General features: G+C 33.3%; 1 protein-coding gene across 12 annotated transcripts in view; it reads right to left on the reverse strand.

Moving 5' to 3' along the window:
- LRBA (LPS responsive beige-like anchor protein) overlaps nt 1–22,721 on the reverse strand; it is a 740,528-nt gene that overhangs the window by 491,991 nt on the left and 225,816 nt on the right. For all 12 annotated transcript variants that reach the window (XM_072773570.1, XM_072773571.1, XM_072773578.1 and 9 more), the window contains 2 exons: nt 20,741–20,874; nt 13,363–13,424 (listed from right to left, as the gene is read on the reverse strand). In XM_072773570.1, coding sequence (XP_072629671.1) covers nt 13,363–13,424; nt 20,741–20,874 — 196 coding nt within the window. The remainder of the gene's footprint in view (nt 1–13,362; nt 13,425–20,740; nt 20,875–22,721) is intronic.

The following is a 22,721-nucleotide window of genomic DNA, read 5'->3' on the forward strand; positions in this document are numbered from 1 at the left end:
TCAGTGAAAAAGCCTAACTTTATGCAGTAGGGTAATATCTTCATTCTTAATTCTTTAACCTTATAAGACTCTTTAATAATGACTTTGCATTTTCATTATATCTAAATTTTGATGGAAAGCTACCTCAAATCCTGGTCGTTTGGATGAATAAACAGACAAGATGTAAAGAGAACCTGCCATTTTGTGATTAGGCTATGTAACTACAGTCTCTTGCTAAAATTTTATTCATTTATTTGACAAATATTTACTGAAAATTTATTTCATCAGAAATTAATCATATGAAATTCATATATATTAACTTCATTTTCTTTGAACCTCTTGGACCTCATTAAGTGCATACCAAAGTTCAATTCTATAAATGGCTCAATAATAATGTATGCAATACCATTAATATAATATATATTATGACTCTGCTTTTAAGACTTTATGCTATATACTTGAATTTTATTATACAGCATAAATTACAATATTTTTTTAAATTTTTATTTATTTATTTATGATAGTCACAGAGAGAGAGAGAGAGAGAGAGGCAGAGACACAGGCAGAGGGAGAAGCAGGCTCCATGTACCGGGAGCCCGACGTGGGACTCGATCCCGGGTCTCCAGGATCACGCGCTGGGCCAAAGGCAGGCACTAAACCGCTGCACCACCCAGGGATCCCCAAATTAACACAACATTGACTAAAAATGTAATGTGATCCAGTCAATATAGAAAATAGCCATATAATCAACTAATATCAAAATGTTTGAATTTATCCTAAACTCAAGGTTAGTACTATATCATTAAAACAAGAAAAACAAAATACACACACACATAAACAGAATCCTGGTTAAACTTAAAATATTCTAGAAAGAATGACCAACTTTTACTATCATCACTTCTGAAGATCTATCCCTTCAGAAACAACATGTAAAGTGGGAGTTACATCCAAATTTCCTACAAAGGAGAGAGAACAAATGACTTGAGATAATTTCTTCTAAATGAAGCAAAAATAATCACAATATTTCATGAAGAAAATAACTAATTAAAAAAAATAACTAATTTTGCATATCTAGTGATTTTCTTCAGTCACTGTGATTGGAGAAGCGAAAAACAAAAGCAGAGTACTAAAAGAGATACTTCCTGCATTATTCACTTTATTACCCCTGAAGCAACAAAAACGTCTTTCATATTGTATTTTATAAAAATCATCCACATGTTCTATGGCCACAAAGATGATTCTATTTTCAAATATGCTAATATTAGTTCCATTACACGTTCAACAATACACATGTGCACATGCTGACACACACATTTACTAAAGGACTTGACAGGCCTCCAGTAAAGAAAGCTAATTAAATTCAAACAACATTTACCACAATATAACTTCTTTCACAGAATACCCATTATTATCACACAGTACACAAACTGGGATTTGCTTTTACTAGAAATTTTGGATAATGAGAACGATCCAAACAAGTACCTGGCACCACAAATCCAACCAAGGAAAACTATAGGTACTGAAATTATAAAAATATAAATGGAACTCAAAAAACTTTCTGACTCCAAGTTATAGTCACCTAAAATGATCTATTCAAAAACAGAAATATATTGAGCACTAACTCCACTCCCTGTCCCTTTATTTTTATGTCTCACTTCTAGTCTTTATAAATTTATACGTTGTACTACAATTACTTGCCTCTCTCGTTTGATCGTACTTTCTTTAAAAGGAGGGGTTTACCTTAAAAGCATATGATACATGTCTGCTAAATAAGAGAATATATACCCATAAGCAGGCATAGAGAGAAGGACCCAGATAAGATAAATTCACAGCTCTGCAGAAAAGTAAGCAGGAAGATGGTTGGGGAGGAGGACTCTAGGCTCACCATGTCCCATGAACACAGCTAGGTAAATATCAAATCAACCTTAATACCCCAGAAATTGACCTGAAGACTGACAGAACAAACTGTACAAACTAAAGGGAGAGAAGAGGCCACATGGAAGAAAGTAGGATGTGCAGAGGAATGGTTTAGGGGAGAAGAGGATCACAGCTACTGTGGAGAGAAAGTAGCCTCGGGCATGGAGAAAGGTGAGAAAGTGAAGCACACACAGGGAAATGCACAAGGAGAACACTTCCCCAAAGACACTGGCTTGGAAAATGAGAGGGGTTGAATTTCTAGAGATCCTACAACCAGTGGGGCTTAAAGCCTGAAGTTTTGAAAGTCAGCAGGCTTGGGAAGCAAAGAGCCCCAAGGGCACTGCCTTGCTCCTAGAGTGAAGTCAGGCAAACAACTTGGATATGAGGTGCATACAAACAGGGATCTGAGAAACCCCTAGGGCACACAGTGGGGAGATTATTCACTCTTATCAGAAGTGTCCCTGAAAGGCAGCATTCACACAAATGGCTCCTCAGAGGTGGATGGCACCTTTTCCCTTCTCTGCTCCTCAGTAAACACAGTCACCTTCAGGGAGCAGCATAACCCCAACACTAGCTGCCTAACTTGCTTCCATCAAGCCCTAGTGCCTAGCGGAACTGCCTGTCACACATGCCTCAATTCCAGCAAGACAGGCCCTCCCACAGAAAACCAGCACAAAGCCCCCACACCATGACTTCTGACCAGAGTTTCACAGGGTAAAAATTGCAATGGAGGTCTGATATGTCTTATTTCACAAGCAGGCCACAGGGCACCTAGTTAAAACTCACCCTTCTCCAGGTCAGGCACCAAAAACACTGCCCACAGCAGGCAAGGAAAGCCCCGTTAGACAACTGGCTTGAAGGATAAAGAGAAAGAACACAATAGCAGTGCACATGCAGCACACACAGGAGACACTTCCTGAGGTGTCAGGCTCTGAGTACTACATAACCTTTTTCATGAGCCATTACTTTCAGGAGCATAACATAAATGGCATTTCCAACCCAGAGAAGAAGGCAAAAGCTTATAAAAGATCCCAAAATGGAGTAATGTATCCCAAATGAAAGATAAGGCCATGGCCAGAGATCTAAGCAAAACAAATTTCAGTGATATGTCTAATGGAGAACTTAAAGCAATGATCATTAAGAAACTCAATGGGCTTGAGAAAAGAAGACATCAGTGAGACCCTTATCCTAGAGATAAAAGAGTTAAAAAAAGAATTAGTCAGAAATGAAGAGTGTAATAAATAAGATCAGAAATAGACTTGATGCAATAAACATAAGGCTAAAGAAGCAGAGGAACAAATTAGTGACCTGGAAGACAAAGTAATAGAAAACAATGAAGCTGAAAAAAAGAGAGAATGAAGAATTATACAAAATGAGAATAAACCTAGAGAACTCAGTGACTCCATCAAACGTAGTAACATTCATATTATAGACATTATAGAAAAAGAGAGAGAAAAGGGGGCAGAAAATTTGAAGAAATAGCTGAAAATTTCCCTAATCTGTGAAATGAAACAGACATCCAGACCCAAGAGGCACAACGAACTCCCACCAAAATCAACAAAGCAGGCCAACACTAAGACATACTGTAATTAAATCTGCAAAATACAGTGACAAAGAAAAAAATCTTAAAAGAGGCCCTTACTTACAAGGGAAATTCATAAGGCTGGCTGGAGATTTTTCACCAAAAATCTGATAAGCCAGAAGGGAGTGGCATGATATATGCAATGTGCTAAACTGAAAAATCCGCAGCCAACAATACTCTACCTAGCAAGGAAATCATTTAGAATAGAAGGAGAAATAACAATTTTTCCAGACAAACAAAAATTAAACGTTTGTGACCACTAAACCAGCATTGCAAAAAACATGAAAGCGGACTCTGAATGGAAAGGAGAGGCCAAAAGCAACAAAGTAAAGGCAAGAAACACAAGGCAGCACAAATGAGTACTTCTGCAAAAACCAGTAAAGGAACTCACACACACAAAAGGATATAAAATATAGTAATATATACCTAACGTGTGGGAAAGAGATTAGAAAAGAATGGGTTCAAACTTGAACATCAATCAACCTAATACAGACTACTACTTGTTATATACAAACCTAATGGTGACCAGATATCAAAAGTCACTAACAGGGATGCCTGGGTAGCTCAGCAGTTGAGCATTTGCCTTTGGCTCAGGGCGTGATCCCAGAGTCCAGGGATCAAGTCCCACATTGGGCTTCCTGCATGGAGCCTGCTTTCTCTCTCTGCCTATGTCTCTGCCTCTCTCTGTCTCTCGGTGTCTCTCTCATGAATAAATAAAATCTTTAAAATCAAAAAACAAAAGTCACTAATAAACATATAAAGAATAAAGAAAAAGAAATACATCACAAAAGAAAATCAGCAAAATATAAGAGAAAGACAAGAAAGGATCAAAGAGGGACGCCTGGGTAGCTCAATGATTGAGCATCTGCCTTTGGCTCAGGTCATGATCCTGAATTCCTAGAATTGAGTCCCACATCAGGCTCCCCGCAGTAAGTCTGCTTCTCCTTCTGCCTATGTCTCTGCCTTTCTCTGTCTCTCATGAATAAATAAAATCTTAAAAAAAAAAAAAAAAAGGAATCAGAGAAACTCTCCAGAAACAACCACAAAACAATAAAATGGCAATAAATACATATCTATCCATAATTACTTTGAATGCAAATGGACAAAATGCTCCAATCAAAAGACTTAGAGTGTCAAGAATGGATAAAAACACAAGCCCTCTCTATGTGCTACCTAAAGAACCTCATTATAAACTTAAGGATACCTGCAGATTGAATGTGAGGGGATGGAAAAACATCTATCATGCAAATGAAGGTCAAAAGAAAGCAAAAACAAACAGACAAGCAAACAAACAAGTATCGGAAAACCAGACTTTAGAACAAATATTGTACAAGAAACAAAGAAGGGCACAATAATAAAGGGGACAATGTAACGAAGATATAAGAATTTTAACTATTTATGCTAAACTACCCAACATGAGATCACCCATATAGAACATTTAATAATAAATATAAAGGAACTCATTGATAATAATACAATAATAGTAGAGGACATTAACACTCCACTTACATCAATGGATAGATCATCTAAACAGAAACACAGTAAGGAAACAATGGCTATGAATGACACATTGGACCAGATGGACTTAACAGACATATCCAGAACATTCCAAACTAAAACAGTACAATACACATTCCTTTCAAGTGCACATGGAACATTTTCCAAAATAGAACACATGTTAGATCACAAAACAAAACTCAATGTAAAAATGAAGTCAGATCACAATGCTATGAAACTGGAAGTCAACCACAAGAAAAAAATCTGGAAAGGCCACAAATACATGGGAAATTAAGCAATATGCTACTAAAAACTGAATGGGTCAACAAGGGAAATCAAAGAGGAAATTTGAAAATACATGGAAACAAATACAAATGAAAATACAATGATCCAAAACTTTTGGGATGCATCAAAAGTGGTACCAAGAGGGAAGTATACAGCAATACAGGTCTACTTAAAGAAGCAGGAAAAATATAAAACAATTTACCTTACACCTACAGGAGCTAGAAAAAGAACAATGCCTAAAGCTGGCAGAAGGAAGGAAATAGTAAAGATTACAGCAGAAATAAATGATACAGAAACTAAAAAAACAGTAGAACGGATGAACCCAGGAGCTGGTGCCTTGAAAAAAATCAATAAAATTAATAATCTTCTAGCCAGACTTACCAAAAAGAAAAGACAAAGAACCCAAATAAATAAAATCACGAATAAGAAAGGAGAAATAGCAATCAATACCACAGAAATACAAGCAACTGTATGAGATTATTAAAAACTATAAGCCAACAAATTAGACAACCTAGAATGGATAAATTCCTAAAAACATATAAATTACCAAAGTTGAAACAAGAAGAAATAGAAAACTTGCACAGACCAATAATAGCCAGCAAAGAAATTGCATCAGTAATCAAAAAACTCCCAACAAACAAAAATCCAGATGTTAAAGGCAAATTCTACCAAATATTGAAAGGAGAATTAATGCCTATTCTTCTCAAACTATTCCAAAAACAATAGAAAAGGAAGGAAAATTTGCAAAATTCATTCTATGAGGCCAGCATTATGCCAATATCGATACCAGATAAAGACATCATTAAAAAAGGGAATTACAGGGCAACATCCTCCTAAAAACAGATATAAAAATTCTTAATAAAATACTAGCAAACCACACCACACAATACATTAAAAAAAATCACCATGTAGGATTTATTTCTGGGTTGTGAGGGTAGTTGAGTATTTACAAATCTGTCAACATGATACATCACATTAATAAAAGAAAGAATAAAAACCATATGATCATTTCGATAGATGCAAAAAAAAACTTAACGAAGTGCAACATCCATTCATGATAAAAACATTCAACAAAGTAGGGTTAGAGGGAACATATATCAACATAATAAAGGCCATATTAAAAAAAACCCACAGCTAATATCATATTCAATGGGTAAAAATTGAAAGCTTTTCCTCTACTGTGAGGAACGAGATGGGGATGTCTACTCTCATCACTTTTATTCAACATAGTACTGAAGTCCTAACCACTAGCAATCAGACAACAAGAAGAAATAAAAGGCATCCAAATCATCAAGGAAGAAATAGAACTTTCACTATTTGCAGATGGGATGATACTTTACACAGAAAACCCAAAAGACTCCATTAAAAAACTGCTAGCATTGATGCATGAATTCAGTAAAGTCACAGGACAGTCACATACAGAAATCGGTTTCATTTCTATACATCAATAATGAAGCAACAGAAGGAAAATTAAGGACTCAACACCATTACAAATGCACCAAACATAATAAGATACCTAGGAATAAACCTAACCAAAGAGGTGAAAAACATAGATCTGAAAAATAAATAATACTGATGAAAGAAATTGAAGAAGACACAAAGAAAGAGAACAACAATCCATGCTCATAGATTGGAAGAAGAAATACTGTTAAAATGACTATACTACTCTAAACAATCTACAGACTTAATGAAATCCCTACTAAAATACCAACACCATTTTTCACAGAACTAGTACAAACAATACTAAAATATGCATGGAAACACAAAAGACCCCGAATAACCAAAGCAACCTTAAAAAATAAAAACAAAGGGCAGCCCTGGTGGCGCAGCGGTTTAGTGCCGCCTGCAGCCCGGGCCGTGATCTTGGAGACCATGGATCGAGTCCCACGTCAGGCTCTCTGCATGGAGCCTGCTTCTCCCTCTGCCTGTGTCTCTGCCTCTCATTCTCTCTCTGTGTCTCTGTGAATAAATAAATAAAATCTTTAAAAAAAATAAAAAATAAAAATAAAAACAAAGCTGGAGCCATTAAAATTCCAGGCTTCAAGTTACATTACAAAGCTGTATCAAAACAGTATGGTACTGGCACAAAACCAGAGATCAATGAAACAGAATAGCAAACCCAGAGAACCCACAACTGTATGGTAAATTAAGCAGGAAAGAATATCCAATAGGAAAAAGAACAACAAATGGTATTGAGAAAACCAGATAGCAATATGTAAAAGAATGAAACTACGCTGCTTTCTTACACACCATACACAAAAATAAATTCAAAACGGATTAAAGACCTAAACGTGAGACCTGAAACCAGAAAAATCTACAGGAGAATACAGGTATTAAGTTCTTTCACATTGACTTTAGCAACTTCTTTCTAGATATGTCTCCCGAGGCAAGGGAAACAAAAGTAAAAATAAACTACTGGGACATTTCATTAAAATAAAAAGCTTCTACACAGCAAAGGAAACAATCAACGAAACTAAAAGGCAACCTACAAAATGGTAAGAGATATTTGCAAATGACATGATCTGATAAAGGGTTGGTACCCAAAATAAAGAACTTATACAACTTGGGATGCCTGGGTGGCTCAGCGGTTGAGTGTCTGCCTTTGGCTCAGGGCGTGATCCCGGAGTCCCAGGATTGAGTCCCATATCAGGCTCCTTGCATGGAGCCTGCTTCTCCTGTCTCTTCCTCTCTCTCTCTCTGCCACTCTCTGTGTCTCTCGTAAGTAAATAAAATCTTAAAAAAAAAAACAAAAACAAAACAAAACCTTCTATAATTCAACACCCAAAAAATAAATGATCCAAATCAAAAAATGGGAAGACGTGGACAAACATCTCTCCAAAGACATATGAAAATGGCCAACAAACACATGAAAAGATACTTAACACTCAAATCAAAACTACAATGAGGTATTACCTCACATCTTTTAAAATGGCTAAAATCAACAACATGAGAAACAAGTGTTCATGAGGATGTGGAGAAAGGGAAACCCTCCTGTACTGTTAGTGGCAATGCGAATTGATGTAGCCACTCTGGAACACAGTAGGGAGGTTCCTCAAAAAATTAAAAATACAACTATCATATGATCCAGCAATTGCACTATTTGCCCAAAGAATACAAAAATATTTATTCAAAGGGATAAACACACTCCAGTGTTTATAGAAGCATCATATAGCCAAATTACAGAAACATCCCAAATGTCCATCATCTGATGAATGGATAAAGATGATGTAGTACGTGTGTGTGTGTGTGTGTGTGTGTGTGTGTAAAATGGAATATTACTCCACCACAAAAAAAGAATGAAATCTTGCCATTTGCAACAATGTGGATGGAGCTAGATAGTATTGTGCTAAGCAAAATAAGTCAGAGAAAGACAAATACCATTTGATTTCACTCATATGTAGGATTTAAGAAAAAAATGAGCAAAGGGGGAAAAGAGAGAGAGAGAGAAACAAACTAAGAAACAGACCCTTAACTATAGAGAACAAACTGATGGCTACCAGAGAGGAGATAGGAGGGGATGGTTAAATAGGGGATGGGGATTCAGGAGTACACTTGTTGTGATGAGCATCCATGATGTATGGAAGCGTCCTATCACTGTATTGTACACCTGAAGCTAATTTAACACTGTATGCTAAGTAGAAGTTGAATAAAAAACTATAAAGATAAGTAAATAAATCAAGCTAGCAAAAAGCAAGCAAGCAAGCTCTGTGGAAGCTTTCCATCTCCAGAAAGACGACCATGTAGCTGGAAGCTGGATTATTTATCTATAAATATTTACTAAGCAGTCATCATGTGCCAGGGACTGTGCTAAGTACCAGGTATATTTGGTACTAACAAAACAGAAAGATATACTACCTTTATGGAACATTAGAGTACAGAGAGGGAGGCTGACAATAAATAATAAGTGCTGCAGGTATACCTAAAATTGGTGGTACATTCTATAAAGAGTGCTAAAATGAGGATAAGCAAAAAGACACCAACTACAGAAATGATTATCTGAGAAGAGAACAATTAATAAGCTGAGTTCTGAATGATGAGAAGAAGTCAACAATTGGAGTCCCCAAATTTGAAGGAGGAAATTTTAGGGAAAGAAAAAGCCCATGCTAAGAGACAAAATTATGATGGCACATATGTGGGTAACTTTAAATTGTTCAGCTTCATTTGAGAACCTATAAATTAGCTTGAGACTATAAAAACAATGTGGTAAGAAATGAGATCTAAGCAGTAACTGAGGCCTAATAGTGAAGGACACTTTTATGCCATGGTAAAGAGTTGGTTTGCTTTCTTTCCCCTGCCCCACCTTGGTGTATGCCAATTATCTACTTTACTCAAAATATTCATCAAAACTACAAAAAGAAAAAGTTCACAAAATAAAAAGTAATAATAAATGTAATAAAAGTAACATGAACATCAAATGTTTAGAAGAGATAAACTAAAAAAAAAGAAGAAAGCTAGATTTAGAAAAAAAGAAATTATAGAAGACTGAGGATGAAAAAACATTTTACTACAAAGATTCAAGAAGAAAACCTCAAATGGCAAAAATCCAAACACAAAACTGACATAAAAGAATCATAAAAATGGCAACATCTGGTTCCTATTATGAATTTTAAATTGTAATTCAGGGGTATAGAAAGAAACACCTGAATCTAAAATGACCAAGCCTTCCATCATAACCTTCATGGGAAAAAAAATGTCCAAAATAGCAACAATCTACATATTTTGATTTAAAAACTTACAGAAAAAAAAAAAACTTACAGAAAAATCAGACTAATAGTATTTTAAGTTTTGCTGCTAATTAATTACTCAGACAGGATGCCAGGCCAGACTACATGGTGCTTCTAGTTTTCCTATATACTCTATGCATTTCTGATAAATGGGAAAAGAATAGATGACCTGGCAGAAGGCTCAGACAATAATATGTGATTTACAGGACATGAATGCAGCTACCATAAGATTTATCTGACAGCCCTCTCCGATAGTGGACTGTTGAGTATCCGATGGAATGATTTCTAGTCTAGAAAGTCTACTACTGAGTAGCCATACACATTATTTATTTATTAGATGTTTTGGGTTGAAACCATTTTTAAATGATGCACTTCACAATGCACAGTCATAAATTTAGCTTTAAACCCAAGAAGGGAGGTAGTGTTATTGGAATGTATGTCAGACTGAATTAGGATGAGCAAAGCAACGCTTTTATAAAGTGGCCTTGAATGCAATGTCAATTCTTTCAAGAATGATATTAATGTCAAATGAGCATGATACACTTTACACAATGCTAGAGTAATAGTATTTGAAATATTTAGCATTTTCTTTAAATTCATATAGATTTCTACAAGGTTTATACACATACACAACAAATACTATGTACAAGTAAGTTACATGCTTGTAAAAACCTAAATCTGAAGTATAATTGAGAGTTTGTTCAATTTTTTTCCATGCATCAGTGAGTACACAGTTTCCTGAAGAATGTATACAATCTTATTTTAAAGAAGTAAAAAAAAATTTAAATCCAGCTTTAAAGCTTAAGTAGCTCTTGAGTTACTTTACATGGGATTCAATATATGAATAAACCTAATTTAATAAATCTTCTGTATTTACTCAAAAATGTAACGCAGAGTATGTCAAGAAAGCATTTCAACTCTAAATAATAGGATTTTTGCCTTAACAATGTTAAAATGTAAATGAGATAAAACATGAAATGAATGAGTGAATATTGAAAAATATAATCCTAGTTGAAGCTTCAAGAAAATATATAGTCATCTGTTTGGTCTTAATGACAGCAAACCAAATGTGATCATTTCCACATTTCTTAAAATTTAAGCTCTAATCTTTCTTTTGTAATAAAATGTGGCTAATTTAAACACCTTATTTAAAGGAATGTAAAAAGAAAGTTTTGAATGGATTCAAGGAAAATAATCAGAACATGGCTGATTGTCATGATATTAACACCAACTAATTTGTAAAGTCTTAAATCAAATTTGCAGATGTTAAGTTCATAAGCATATCCCATTATTTATGTGATTAAAAAGGAGTCTTTGACCTGATCTTTTGATCTTTGGCACTCAATCCTCTCCATCTCCCCTTAAAAAATTAATTAGAATTTTAGCAATAGGCTAGCTTTTCACTTCCCACCCTATCTCAGACTAAAAATAATTATCAATCAAACTCAAGTCATCCCCACCCAGTATCTGCAAAATGTCGACTTCAAATTCAATTTCATATCTCTTAAGCTTTCATGTAGAAAAAGACAGTTCACTTCTTAACAAAATAAATCACTTTTGTGATTGCCAATCTGACCTCTTTGAATTAGGAAAATTCAAAGTGAAAAATGTAATTATCACCCCGGAACAATCTGTATACATCTGGAGCTAATTCTGGCTTCATTTTTCACATCATTTTTCACACTGTGCTACATCTTATAGAGATGCCATGGAACTTTTGAAGAACTCATAAAAAATGGTAAGGACTTCAAATAACCAATAATGTATTTGATTCTATTCAAAGAAAAATCTTGAGAATATCTGACTTTTGCAACTTACTAAATGATCTTCAGATCCCATTTGATTGCATTAGTATTAAGCAGCACTGTGACATACATGACAAATAGGTACATTAAAACATGTCATTCTTCATCTTTTTAGCTTCTAATGTTCAACTATGTAATATACTATCTAAAACAGCTTTGATGTATCAAGAATATATTCTTCTAAACGAAAAAGTGGAATATTGCTATCAAAATTTACCTATAAAACAATTATGTCACTATAAACAATTTCATACTCTGTGAAGAAACACCCAAAACTAAACAAATTCTTCTTAAATGTAAGGGTAATTTTATATTGATTTAAGAATGGCATATGGTTATTTTGATCCAAGAAATAAATAGGCAATTATTTCAAATCAGATTAGTTAATGAAAAATTTTCTTCACTAAGCTTTTTAAAGGAAAGGAGTTTCCTAAAAGAGATAATTAAATTATAAAAATGTGATTCTTGCTAAATCTAAGAATAATAAGCTCACTAGAAAAATAAATACTTCTCACAAGTTCATTATAAAAATCCATTAGGTGTAATCTCTAGAAGTAATTGTTCTTCTTGCATTTTATTGACAATGCATAGTATTGATTTTTCACACCTTCTATGATTCTTTAATTTGTATTCATGAAATGTCCGTCAGCACAGTCTAAATAAATTTGGCAATACAGGCACTAAAATGAATAAATCGATGCAAAGAAACATTAATTTTGCATTATCCTTATTCGTCAGGCAAGTAAACCACAAGAGTTGTAAATGAAGGTCAAAGGTTTTGAAATGGGTCAGAACCCTTGACCTCTAGACCAATACCCTTCCTATTAAAAAAGCCTATTTTAAAGTTTTAAGTAGGGGAATTTACTACCAGCAAGATATCATTTTTAAAAGACTACAAAGAAAACTCTCAATAAAAACATTCATTTGTTTAATTACAAAACAGAAAAGAAAAACCATCACAAGATATAGGATTTTTTATATAAGTTTTCTAAAAACCATTAAAGTTTAATCACCTGAGGTATAAAATTTCTCTGAACATTGAAAGCAATTTTGCTTTAGGAATTTATTTTTACTACATCTTATTATGATGGCTGCCATATTTTTGTTGATGTTTTTCCAAATCTACTCTGCGTGTCAAAAATAATTAGCAATGACAAGAATTCAAAATTATTTATCACTCATTTTATAACCTCTACACAAAAGGGAAGTAAACCCATTATTCCTGGGGGACTCAGAGAGGCACTCCACAAGGTATAGAAATAAATCTGTTTCTATAACCTTAATATATGCAGCAAAGAAATTTAGCTACCTCAAGATCATTTGCTCTAGACATTTTTTAATGTGATTCTAAAAATCTGTTTCTCATTCATCTGTTTTCTCTCAGCACTCACTACAAAATTATCTGCTATTATCAAAGATAAGTAGTGACGCTTTAGCAATACAAATAATTATTTTAAAACTGCAAGCTCAAAATACTATCACAGCAAAAATTTCTACTAAAACAATAACTTCCTTGTAAAATAAATTCATGCAAGAATTTACTTTTAATCCAACATTTATTCTTGTTACTCACCTGAGAACACAGTAGCATAACCAATTCCACAACTGAACTACTAGACTTCATGCAAACCAGACCTATTTTAAAGAGAATTTAAAAGAAAAATTACAAAGTAAAAAAAGTAGGAAGGATCTGTTACACAACTTTATCCAAATTAGTTCTTAAAATAAAATTTAACATCTTCCTAAGAACCAAACCGACACATATTTGATCAGATGAGTAAACAAGGTACTCTGTAATTACTTTAAACTTGGTATCAAAAGTACCACGATTTTATTTGTAAACTATTTCATTTTGGTATTCAAACTACTAAAATATTAGAACTCTATACATAATGGCATATTTCACAATACTCAGAAATGTGCACAACATATGCCATATTGATCAATATCATCTACATTTGTTTTGGAGAGTTGATTGTTATACATGCAGAGAAGGGAAATGGCTCTCTGACCTTTGCTTTCTCCACCACACTCTCTCCCTTCAATCCTCTAGCTATCAATCAAGTTTCCATTTTGTTTCATGGCAGCAGACATCCCAAACACTCTTATTAGTATCTTGACCTGTGACCTCACACTAAACCTTAACAGAAGTGCAAGCATTCTCTGTTATATATTCTTGATTTCTTATAAATAAATTCATTTACATTTTCTCTTTTGTTTCCTTTGCATTCACCAAAAACACTTCAGGAACTTTTAAACAATATATATCTAAAGACTTTCTTAGTTTTGATTACCAACAAAATCTAAAAAAGTTCAAAGAACATTTCATAACCAGTATGTTATCCCCATAATTAAAAGCACTAAGTTACATTACTAATAATCAGAAAAATTATAATTTTGCATTCTATATTCTTCTAAGCAAACACAAGTTTAGAATTCAGGTGAAACAACTAAAAGAATTCCTGATGGCCCCTTACATACCCTACAGAATTATCTTCTTTCTTTCTTCCCATTAAAACTCTCACAGGCATCCCATTCCATCCTATTTCCTTTCTTTAAACTTCTAGCTCTTTAGTTCTTTTCCTTACCTCTTTTAGTCATGATGCCTCATACCTACTGATGGCATACAATCCTATGTGCTAGCCTTATAAATAGCATTCATGTTAAATAGGTTGTTCCCACCTTCACTTTTTAGAAAAGAATCATTTTTCTCAATGTCTGAAAAAATGTACAACACGGAAATAATGATGGTAATAGTGTCAGCACCAGCATAAAAACTAGCTACAGAATGTCTATGTGTTGTATTAAGAAAGCAAGTCATTGGGATGCCTGCATGGCTCGGTGGTTGTGCGTCTGCCTTTGGCTCAGGGCATGATCCTGGGGACCTGGGATCAAGTTCCTCATTGGGCTATGGGTAACCTGCTTCTCCCTCTATCTATGTCTCTGCCTCTCTCTGTGTCTCTCATGAATAAATAAATAAAATCTTTTTAAAAAAAAACTCATTAACTAAATTATTGTTTCTGTAGAGCTGAAATGAGCATAAGCTCTATAGTCTAATAACAAGGCCAAAAGGAAGAACATAGCAATAGTCCATCTCATTGCTGGTTTAGCCCTCTACTGGTAGGAAACCTTGTTGCTTTTCATAAAATGTAAACAACTAGGAAGTTCCTTATACTTCAACTTCAAAAGCTACTACGTCCAAAAAGCAAATTCAGATCTATTTACACTTAGGTCATTATTCCTAACTGCTTTATTCTAGAGAAACCAGAAGTCCTACCAACTTTCCTTTAATGACAAAACATTTGGGCTCTGATCTGGTTCAGCCTTTTTTACACACTCAGAAAAAGAACAATAATGACCAAATAAAGGCCTTGGACCATCCAAAGGTAGAATTCAATGATCAATGAGTTGAGTGTTCAATGACAGTAAAATGAATAACATTTCACAGTTTGATTAGAACAATTCATGTGTTGTTGTTGGGGTTTTTTTTGTTTTTTGTTTTTTGTTTTTTTTGGAGTGGGGTTTGGTAGATTTGCAAAGATGGGGAAGAGGGCCAAGGTGAGTGGTATATTAAATTTTAAATGAGAAAGGGCTTTAGAAGACAGAAAAGACCTTATAAAAGATGTCTAATAACAAGCTCTCTGTATAAAAGGTATTAACACTGTAAACAAAAATATATAACCTCAGGAACAAATCAACAAGAAATATCACCAATAAAGGACATGGTATCAGGCTGCACGCACAACATAATTATCTCTCTCTCTCTCTCTCTCTCTGCCTTTGGGTGACACTGGATGCATGTATGGAAAAGGAAAAACGAATTTTAAACCAGTAAATCTTCAGATTTACATTCAGACTCTAAGAATTAATTGAAGGTAGGCCCTAAAACAACACTTAGAGTGAAGTTCTAAGTTGCTGAAATTTTAATTTTCATTTATACACCACACATCCTATTATTGCCCCAGTTAAAGAGAAAGTAAACAAGGTACTGTTTGTAGGCTCAGAGATCTGATAAGGCTCATAATCTAACTTCCTTAAAAAACTCTCAGAATAATGGTAAGATGCATTTTGCTTGGTTTAAATTTTGGTTCATTTTTCAAAGACAGGCAATTTTAGTCTCTTCAAAAAAGATAAACTCAGGATACCAAAACCAAGAGTTTTATACTTTTCTGGAATTTCATGACCAAAGACAACTATAATTTCTTCACCAAAGACTATTTATCCCACCTCTATTACCATTTCTTTTCCTTATTGCTAAACTCAGAAATATTAAATGACTTACCAGATATTAAGCTAGCAATGTAACATCTGAACCCATTGATCTACCTAAACTTTCAAGTAGACAATGAAAAACAGTCACAACCATTCGCCATACGAAATGTAAGAAGCTTTTTAAAATATATATATTTTTAAGACAAGTTAATTTACATATAAAGGCATGATGAGAAACCTTATTAGAAGTTTTAATAAGAAAATAAGCACAATATACTCAAATTCTAATTCTCTATTTTTCTGGTTTTAAAGGTATTTGTATATATCCTCTATGAGCAATGCACTCTGGATATAATCAACTGTTCTTCATCAATCTATAAACATAATACCCACTTTATAAATACTAACTCCAAATTTCAAATAAACTTCCAATAGGTTCTAGCTTATCATTAATTCTGGTCCTTTTTCTTAAACTTACATCATCAAATATAGTACTTTGCAAAAGATGAATCATTCAAAATTTTGTAGAAAAGACAGCCATCTTCTTTGATCCAGAATTATAAAATATATTCTTCTTTGGACTTTCAAACACCATTTAGAATGAGAAATCCACTGAACTTTTTCATTTCTACATGAGCCTTTCCTTCCAATCATTTTCACATAACACACCTGCCTTTTTTATTCACTTAGAAACCATACCAAATAAATTGTGGTCACTATGAAAACCATATAAGAACACTGTCACTTGCCTTTTCACAAAATAAGATGTTCCATGTTCTTGTCAGAAAACATTGCATAATTTTTTTTAGAATGAAGTCCTTTCTATTAATGACATGCTAAGAAAACCAACTTCCTTTTTGTCCACAGAAATATATTGTGCACTAATGAATTCTTGAGTTTGATAAAATTTATGAGAGCTGCTCTCTGTCTCTTTAAATTCATCCTCAGACGGCCTAATAATTGTAAAATGTCTTCTTCTGTTAATTTTATTTTATCATTAAAGGTAGAAAATAAACAATTCTGAATTCTTAATTAAGTTCAATGAAAGCTGAAAATAAGACCACAAAGATAGTGTCCACAGATTCCTTGTACACTGATATTTCTCAATCTTTCTTTCATTATTGCTCCCCACTAGGAAGCCATTTCAGATCATTTTCTTCTTAATTGCACCCCCATGAAATTTTAATACTAACAAACAATATACTGTATAGATGTACTGGGGCCCATTGGAGGATCAGAAACCACATAATACCTAAAATGTTTCTGCCCTCCCCAAATACCAGTTCCTGTCCCCACTGAGAAAATGGAATTTCTATCTTCTTAAAATATGATCCAGTACTTTGGGAAATGCAGTAAAAACTGAGGGTGATCCAAGAGTGATGATTTGTTTTCTTATTATACCATAATTCTAGGGGCAATTCCACTATTCTTGTTTTCTCATTATTTTAGTCCTTACATAGTTGGAATAACTGATGAATAATGGTGAAATAGCAAAATGTTTTAAGGTATAGGAACATAAGATCATGAACACCCCATAATGAAGTCTAGATTTGTAAAAATGTGTACAATGAACTTACACATGGTAATTGCAAGACAGAATAAATTTTACTTTTTTAAGTAATTTTCTCTTTGTTTTTGAAAGTCCTCTTTAAAAAAACATAAGTAATAAAATATCAATCCTTACAAAGGGTTGAAAAAGGAAGTTAATATCACTAAAATTGAGATAATCAGAAAATACATGATTTTAGGCAAGATACAATATGAAGTTACCTCTAATTAAACTTCTTTTTTAAAAAGAATGAATGAATGAATGAATGAATGAATGAACGAATTTATTTATTTGTTTGTCAGAGAGTACACAAGCAAGCAGGGGGGACAGTAGGCAGAGGGAGAAGAAGGCTCCCCACCAAGCAAGAAGCCCGATTTGGTACTTGAACCCAGGACCCAGAGATCATGACCTGAGTTGAAGGCAGACGTACAACAGACTGAGCCACTCAGGCTTCTCTCTAATTATACTTTTAAATCTAATCTCAAGCCACCAGAAGATAAATGGGACAGAGAAGCCATTAAATGACATCATCAGGAAAAAAATGACTACAGAGTGCCAAAATATGTAATATTCTACAGAACCAACCAGATTTCTTCAACAAGCCAATGAAAACAGAGGAAAAATATAGTAAAACTGTTTCATATTAGTAAAGAGTTAAAACACATAACCAAATGCAATAAATTGATTTTGTTTGTACCTCAATTAGAAGAAAATTATTTATAAAAAGACATCTAAATAAAGATGAATATGAACTATTATATGACATAGAACTATTACCAATATTAGGTATAATCGCAGCAATTGTGATCAAGTAAGAAAATATCCTTTTTAAAATGAATTTTTAATATTTTAAGGGTAAAACAACATAATGTCTAATTATTTTTAAGTACTAAAGCAAAATAAAGGGAGGTAGATATAACAAACGATTATAAGCAAAACAAGATGGTTTGGGAGTTGGTAATAATTTTATGGTTATTTCATTTTCTACTTTGTAAATATCTAACATATTCTTAAAAATTTTTAAATAAAAAATCATTTAAAAAATGTAAAAGTAATAAATTTCCAGCATCTGGTCATACAGCCAGTGACTGACAAAGGCAAGATTACAGCCAGTCTCCAGTCTTTAAGTATAGTGCTTTTTATACAGTACCATGCTGCAAACACTTCTACTCAAAACTTTATTTTACAATGCACAAAAACCACTATCCAAAACATTCCTCACGACTTAAAATACATATATAAGATACATAAAAGTAGATTTTTTGCAAATTTTATGAATACAGCCCAATGAGTAGGCACCGCACAGGTTTACAGATAAGAGTGAATCAAGAGTGAATCAACTTTGTTATCAGTCTACCGGAATTTACCAGTAAGAAATTGAATCTAATTAAATTTTATTCAAGGATCTTGAATTGGCAGTTTAGTACTTCTGAGTATCTAAGGTGATCCTATATTGTTGAATCTATCATAAAAACTCAAAGACTAACTAAAAAGAAACTGTCTTGCTACAATGATACACCTGATGATAATGGGTGATACCCAATGGGTGATGTCATTACACCTGATGTAATGATAATGATTACACCTAAAATAATGCTAATCATTGCATCATTTTATAGTAATGCAATGTAGTTTATAAGCTATCATTCCACTTTAAAAAATAAGCATTTAACATGTGAAGTATAAATTCATCTGAAAGGAGAAGTCCTTCAATTTTTTCAATTCATTATCTTTCAAATTTTATAACTTTATTAGATCAATAGTCCAGCATGGCTAAATAAATTATATCCTTCAGGAGATAAAGTAAATTTCTACCTGAAATTAATTAAATATTTCTAAAACCTGAACTTTTACAAATAAATTCAATGCTACTTCTTCCCTCTATGGAAATGAGATCACTCATCACCAACTCCATATATATCTACAGCCAGATAATAATGAAATTCCTATTTCAGCTAAATCTTATTACTTACAAAGTGCTGATATCCCCTAATTAATGCTAAGATACAGATATCTTAAACTATTAAACTACTTCTACCTTGCATTTCCATATTCTTATTTCTACAAAAAGAATGGTTTTTTACAACTTTTAAGAAATTTCTCAAGAGATAATCTAGTGACTGTTACATAATAACCTAACACTGTAAATTGCTTTTTAAAGAAACCAGAGTACAGATAATTACATTTTCCATGATTTTTCAGCTTCAGGGGAATCGAAGTGTTTTATCCTAGACCATCAATCATGGACACAACAAGCCAGATTTAGCAAACATTTAGTCCAACACTTTTAAATAAACAAAATAAAAATAAATTATATATTATCATAAAAAATAAAAATAAATTATATATTGTCACTAATGAAAGTCCTCTAGCTTATCCTTTAAATATTCTTTATAAAGATGAAGATTGCTAATTTGAAGTCAGTCTATTAAACTTTTAAACAGAATTGTTTGAAAAGCTATTCTCTGATGAACTGATATCTGCTCTCAGAAACAGTACTTGGTTAAGTTACCCATTCTAATACTAGAAAACATTCACTACAGGCCAAGTGCCCCATATTAAAACAAAACAAAACAAAACAAAGTCCCAATATTTCTCACTCATGCCATAAACAGCATGGTTTCCAATCGACTCAGGAACCAACTCTGCATGCTATCTAGTTTGACACAGTCTCAAAGAGTACTACCTACAAATGATTCAATAATCTATGTAGGATATAAGCAGGATAGAATGCTACTGTTATTTCTATTTATTTATAAAATTGAATTCTACTAATTAAGACCAATAACACAGTCCTCATTTTCCTAGTATGTGGCAATACATATGGTTTATATGGATCTTAAGTTTGAGTAAAATCCCAGGTAAATGCCCACTAAATACTCTAACACTAATCTTTCCAATTCTCCATGCTCGTAGTTCATTCTAATACATTAAAAAAAAGAAATCTAAGTCTCAGTTCTTTGTTTCAGTACATACTTTTCTGCTTTATCCAAATCACTAATTAAAAAATCTAGATCAAATGAGAATATTAGATGAGACATATTCTTTAAAAGAAATCTTGTTAAAAGTTAAAAATACTTGAACAATGAAACTCCAGGCATCTTATATTATTCATTTAAGTTTTTAACCTTGAAATTTAAATATAACTCTAAATATGTATTTGTAAAGTGACATACAAAAAATCACTTACTTGTTCCTTCTATAAGTAGTTCTTGTCCATGACTACCCAAAAGTGTCCGAGAAAGAAAAGGTGCAAAATCCACAAATATCTCTCGCAGAAGAGGAGCTGCCTTTTCCAAAGCATGTTCAAGCCTCTCTGTAATACTAATGGGAAGATGTTATCTGAATTATTCACTAGAATTTATAATTTTCAGTTTTTAAAATGAGTTTCCACAGAAATATAAAATTCATGAGAAATTAAAATTTACATAAGGACCCATTATTGCTACACATATGATTCCTTCTGCTGGAATATCCTTTATTACTCAGTTCTATATTATGACCCCCAGCCCTGACAATCTGTAAATAACCACTCTAAGCATCAGCCCTTAATGGAAATCTTCACAGGTCAGTCAAAAGCACTTGATTTTAATACCATTACAACCTTTAAAAAAAAAAAAACTTATCAAATTTATCTATTCATAAGGCACCTGGGTGGCTCAGACCCAGCATTTGCCTTCATCTCAGGTCATAATCTCAGGGTTCTCGGGTCAAGCCCTGCATTGGGCTCCTCACTTGAAGGGGAATCTGCTTCTCCCTCTCCCTCTGCCCCAACCCCCACTCGTGCATGTGTGCTCTCTCTTGCTCTCTCTCTCAAATAAAGTCTTTAAGAAAAAAAAAACAAAAAAACTTGTCTATTCATTAATAAACCATCAGCAGTTTATTGTTTAATAAACTTCAGTTCAAGAATTCTACCTTCATTTCTATGTTCTCAGCTGTAGCACAGACTCCATAATTGTTTATAAACTGAATCAGTTTTATTTTTCATTGACATTTTTATGTATAAGAATTTTTTTCTAATACAATCTGAACAACTTTTCATCATTTGAAATTAGTATACTTTACTGGCACATTTACAATGATCTCAATTTAATTATTAATATGTCCTGTGACTATATGCATATATACATATAGGTATAAACACATAGATTAACATACACATGTATATATTTACTCAAATAAAATAAACAAGCTCCCTGAATGTCAGGAAATTCAGAGGTATCCACAACTTTATTCCTAACTGATAAAACATACTCACATAAGTCAATCAGAGAAGGACAATCATCATATGGTCTCACTCATGTGGAATATAAGAAATAGTAAAAGGGATTATAAGGGAAAGGAGAGAAAATGAGTGGGAAAAATAAGAGAGGGAGACCAATCATGAGAGACTCCTAACTCAGAAACAAAAGGCTGCGGAAGGGGAGGTGGGTGATGGGGTAACTGGATGATAGGCACTAAGGAGGGCACTTGATGGAATGAGCACTGGGTGTTATACTATATGTTGGCATTTAAATTAATGAATTTAAATTAAAAATATATATATACACAAACAGCCACTACTTACCATGAATTCATACAAGGATACTTCATAATACCAACAAGAATTGCTACTGAAACTATCAATTACTAAGCTGATGGAAATTTCTTCTGTCAATAAGTATCTCTTCCCTAGGAATTGTCCTTAATACTATTCCTCTGCACTTAGAGAGACTCATCCCTGGATAATATCACAACTACAAGACTATACTTATAGCACTCTTAATGCCTGTATTTGTGGAGTGCTATGAATTTTCCAGTTGTGGCAGGGAGGATCAAGAACTCTGACCACGAAGGCTCTACTGGTGAAAAATATTCACAATATTCCAAATCAGAATTTGAAATGTATATTCCCAACTTAAAAAGGTTAATAATAACAAAAATCTAACTACTATTCAGTTTCACTGTGGCTTTGGCTGATTGGCTATACCTTATTATTTCAGCATTTTTGTAGAAAATGAACAGTAAATTCTAAATTTCCAGTTTATAATCATATGAAACCTAAGTCACAAGTTACCACCTGTGTAATCAAATATTTGTTATGCATGCAGCAGTTATTAATCATAATAGCCACTTCCCATAAACCTTTTACATCTCATAATCTTTAAAAAAGGAGTTTCTAAAATATTCAA

This window comes from Canis lupus, chromosome 13 (genome assembly GCF_048164855.1).
Source record: "Canis lupus baileyi chromosome 13, mCanLup2.hap1, whole genome shotgun sequence".
Lineage (NCBI taxonomy): Eukaryota > Metazoa > Chordata > Mammalia > Carnivora > Canidae > Canis > Canis lupus.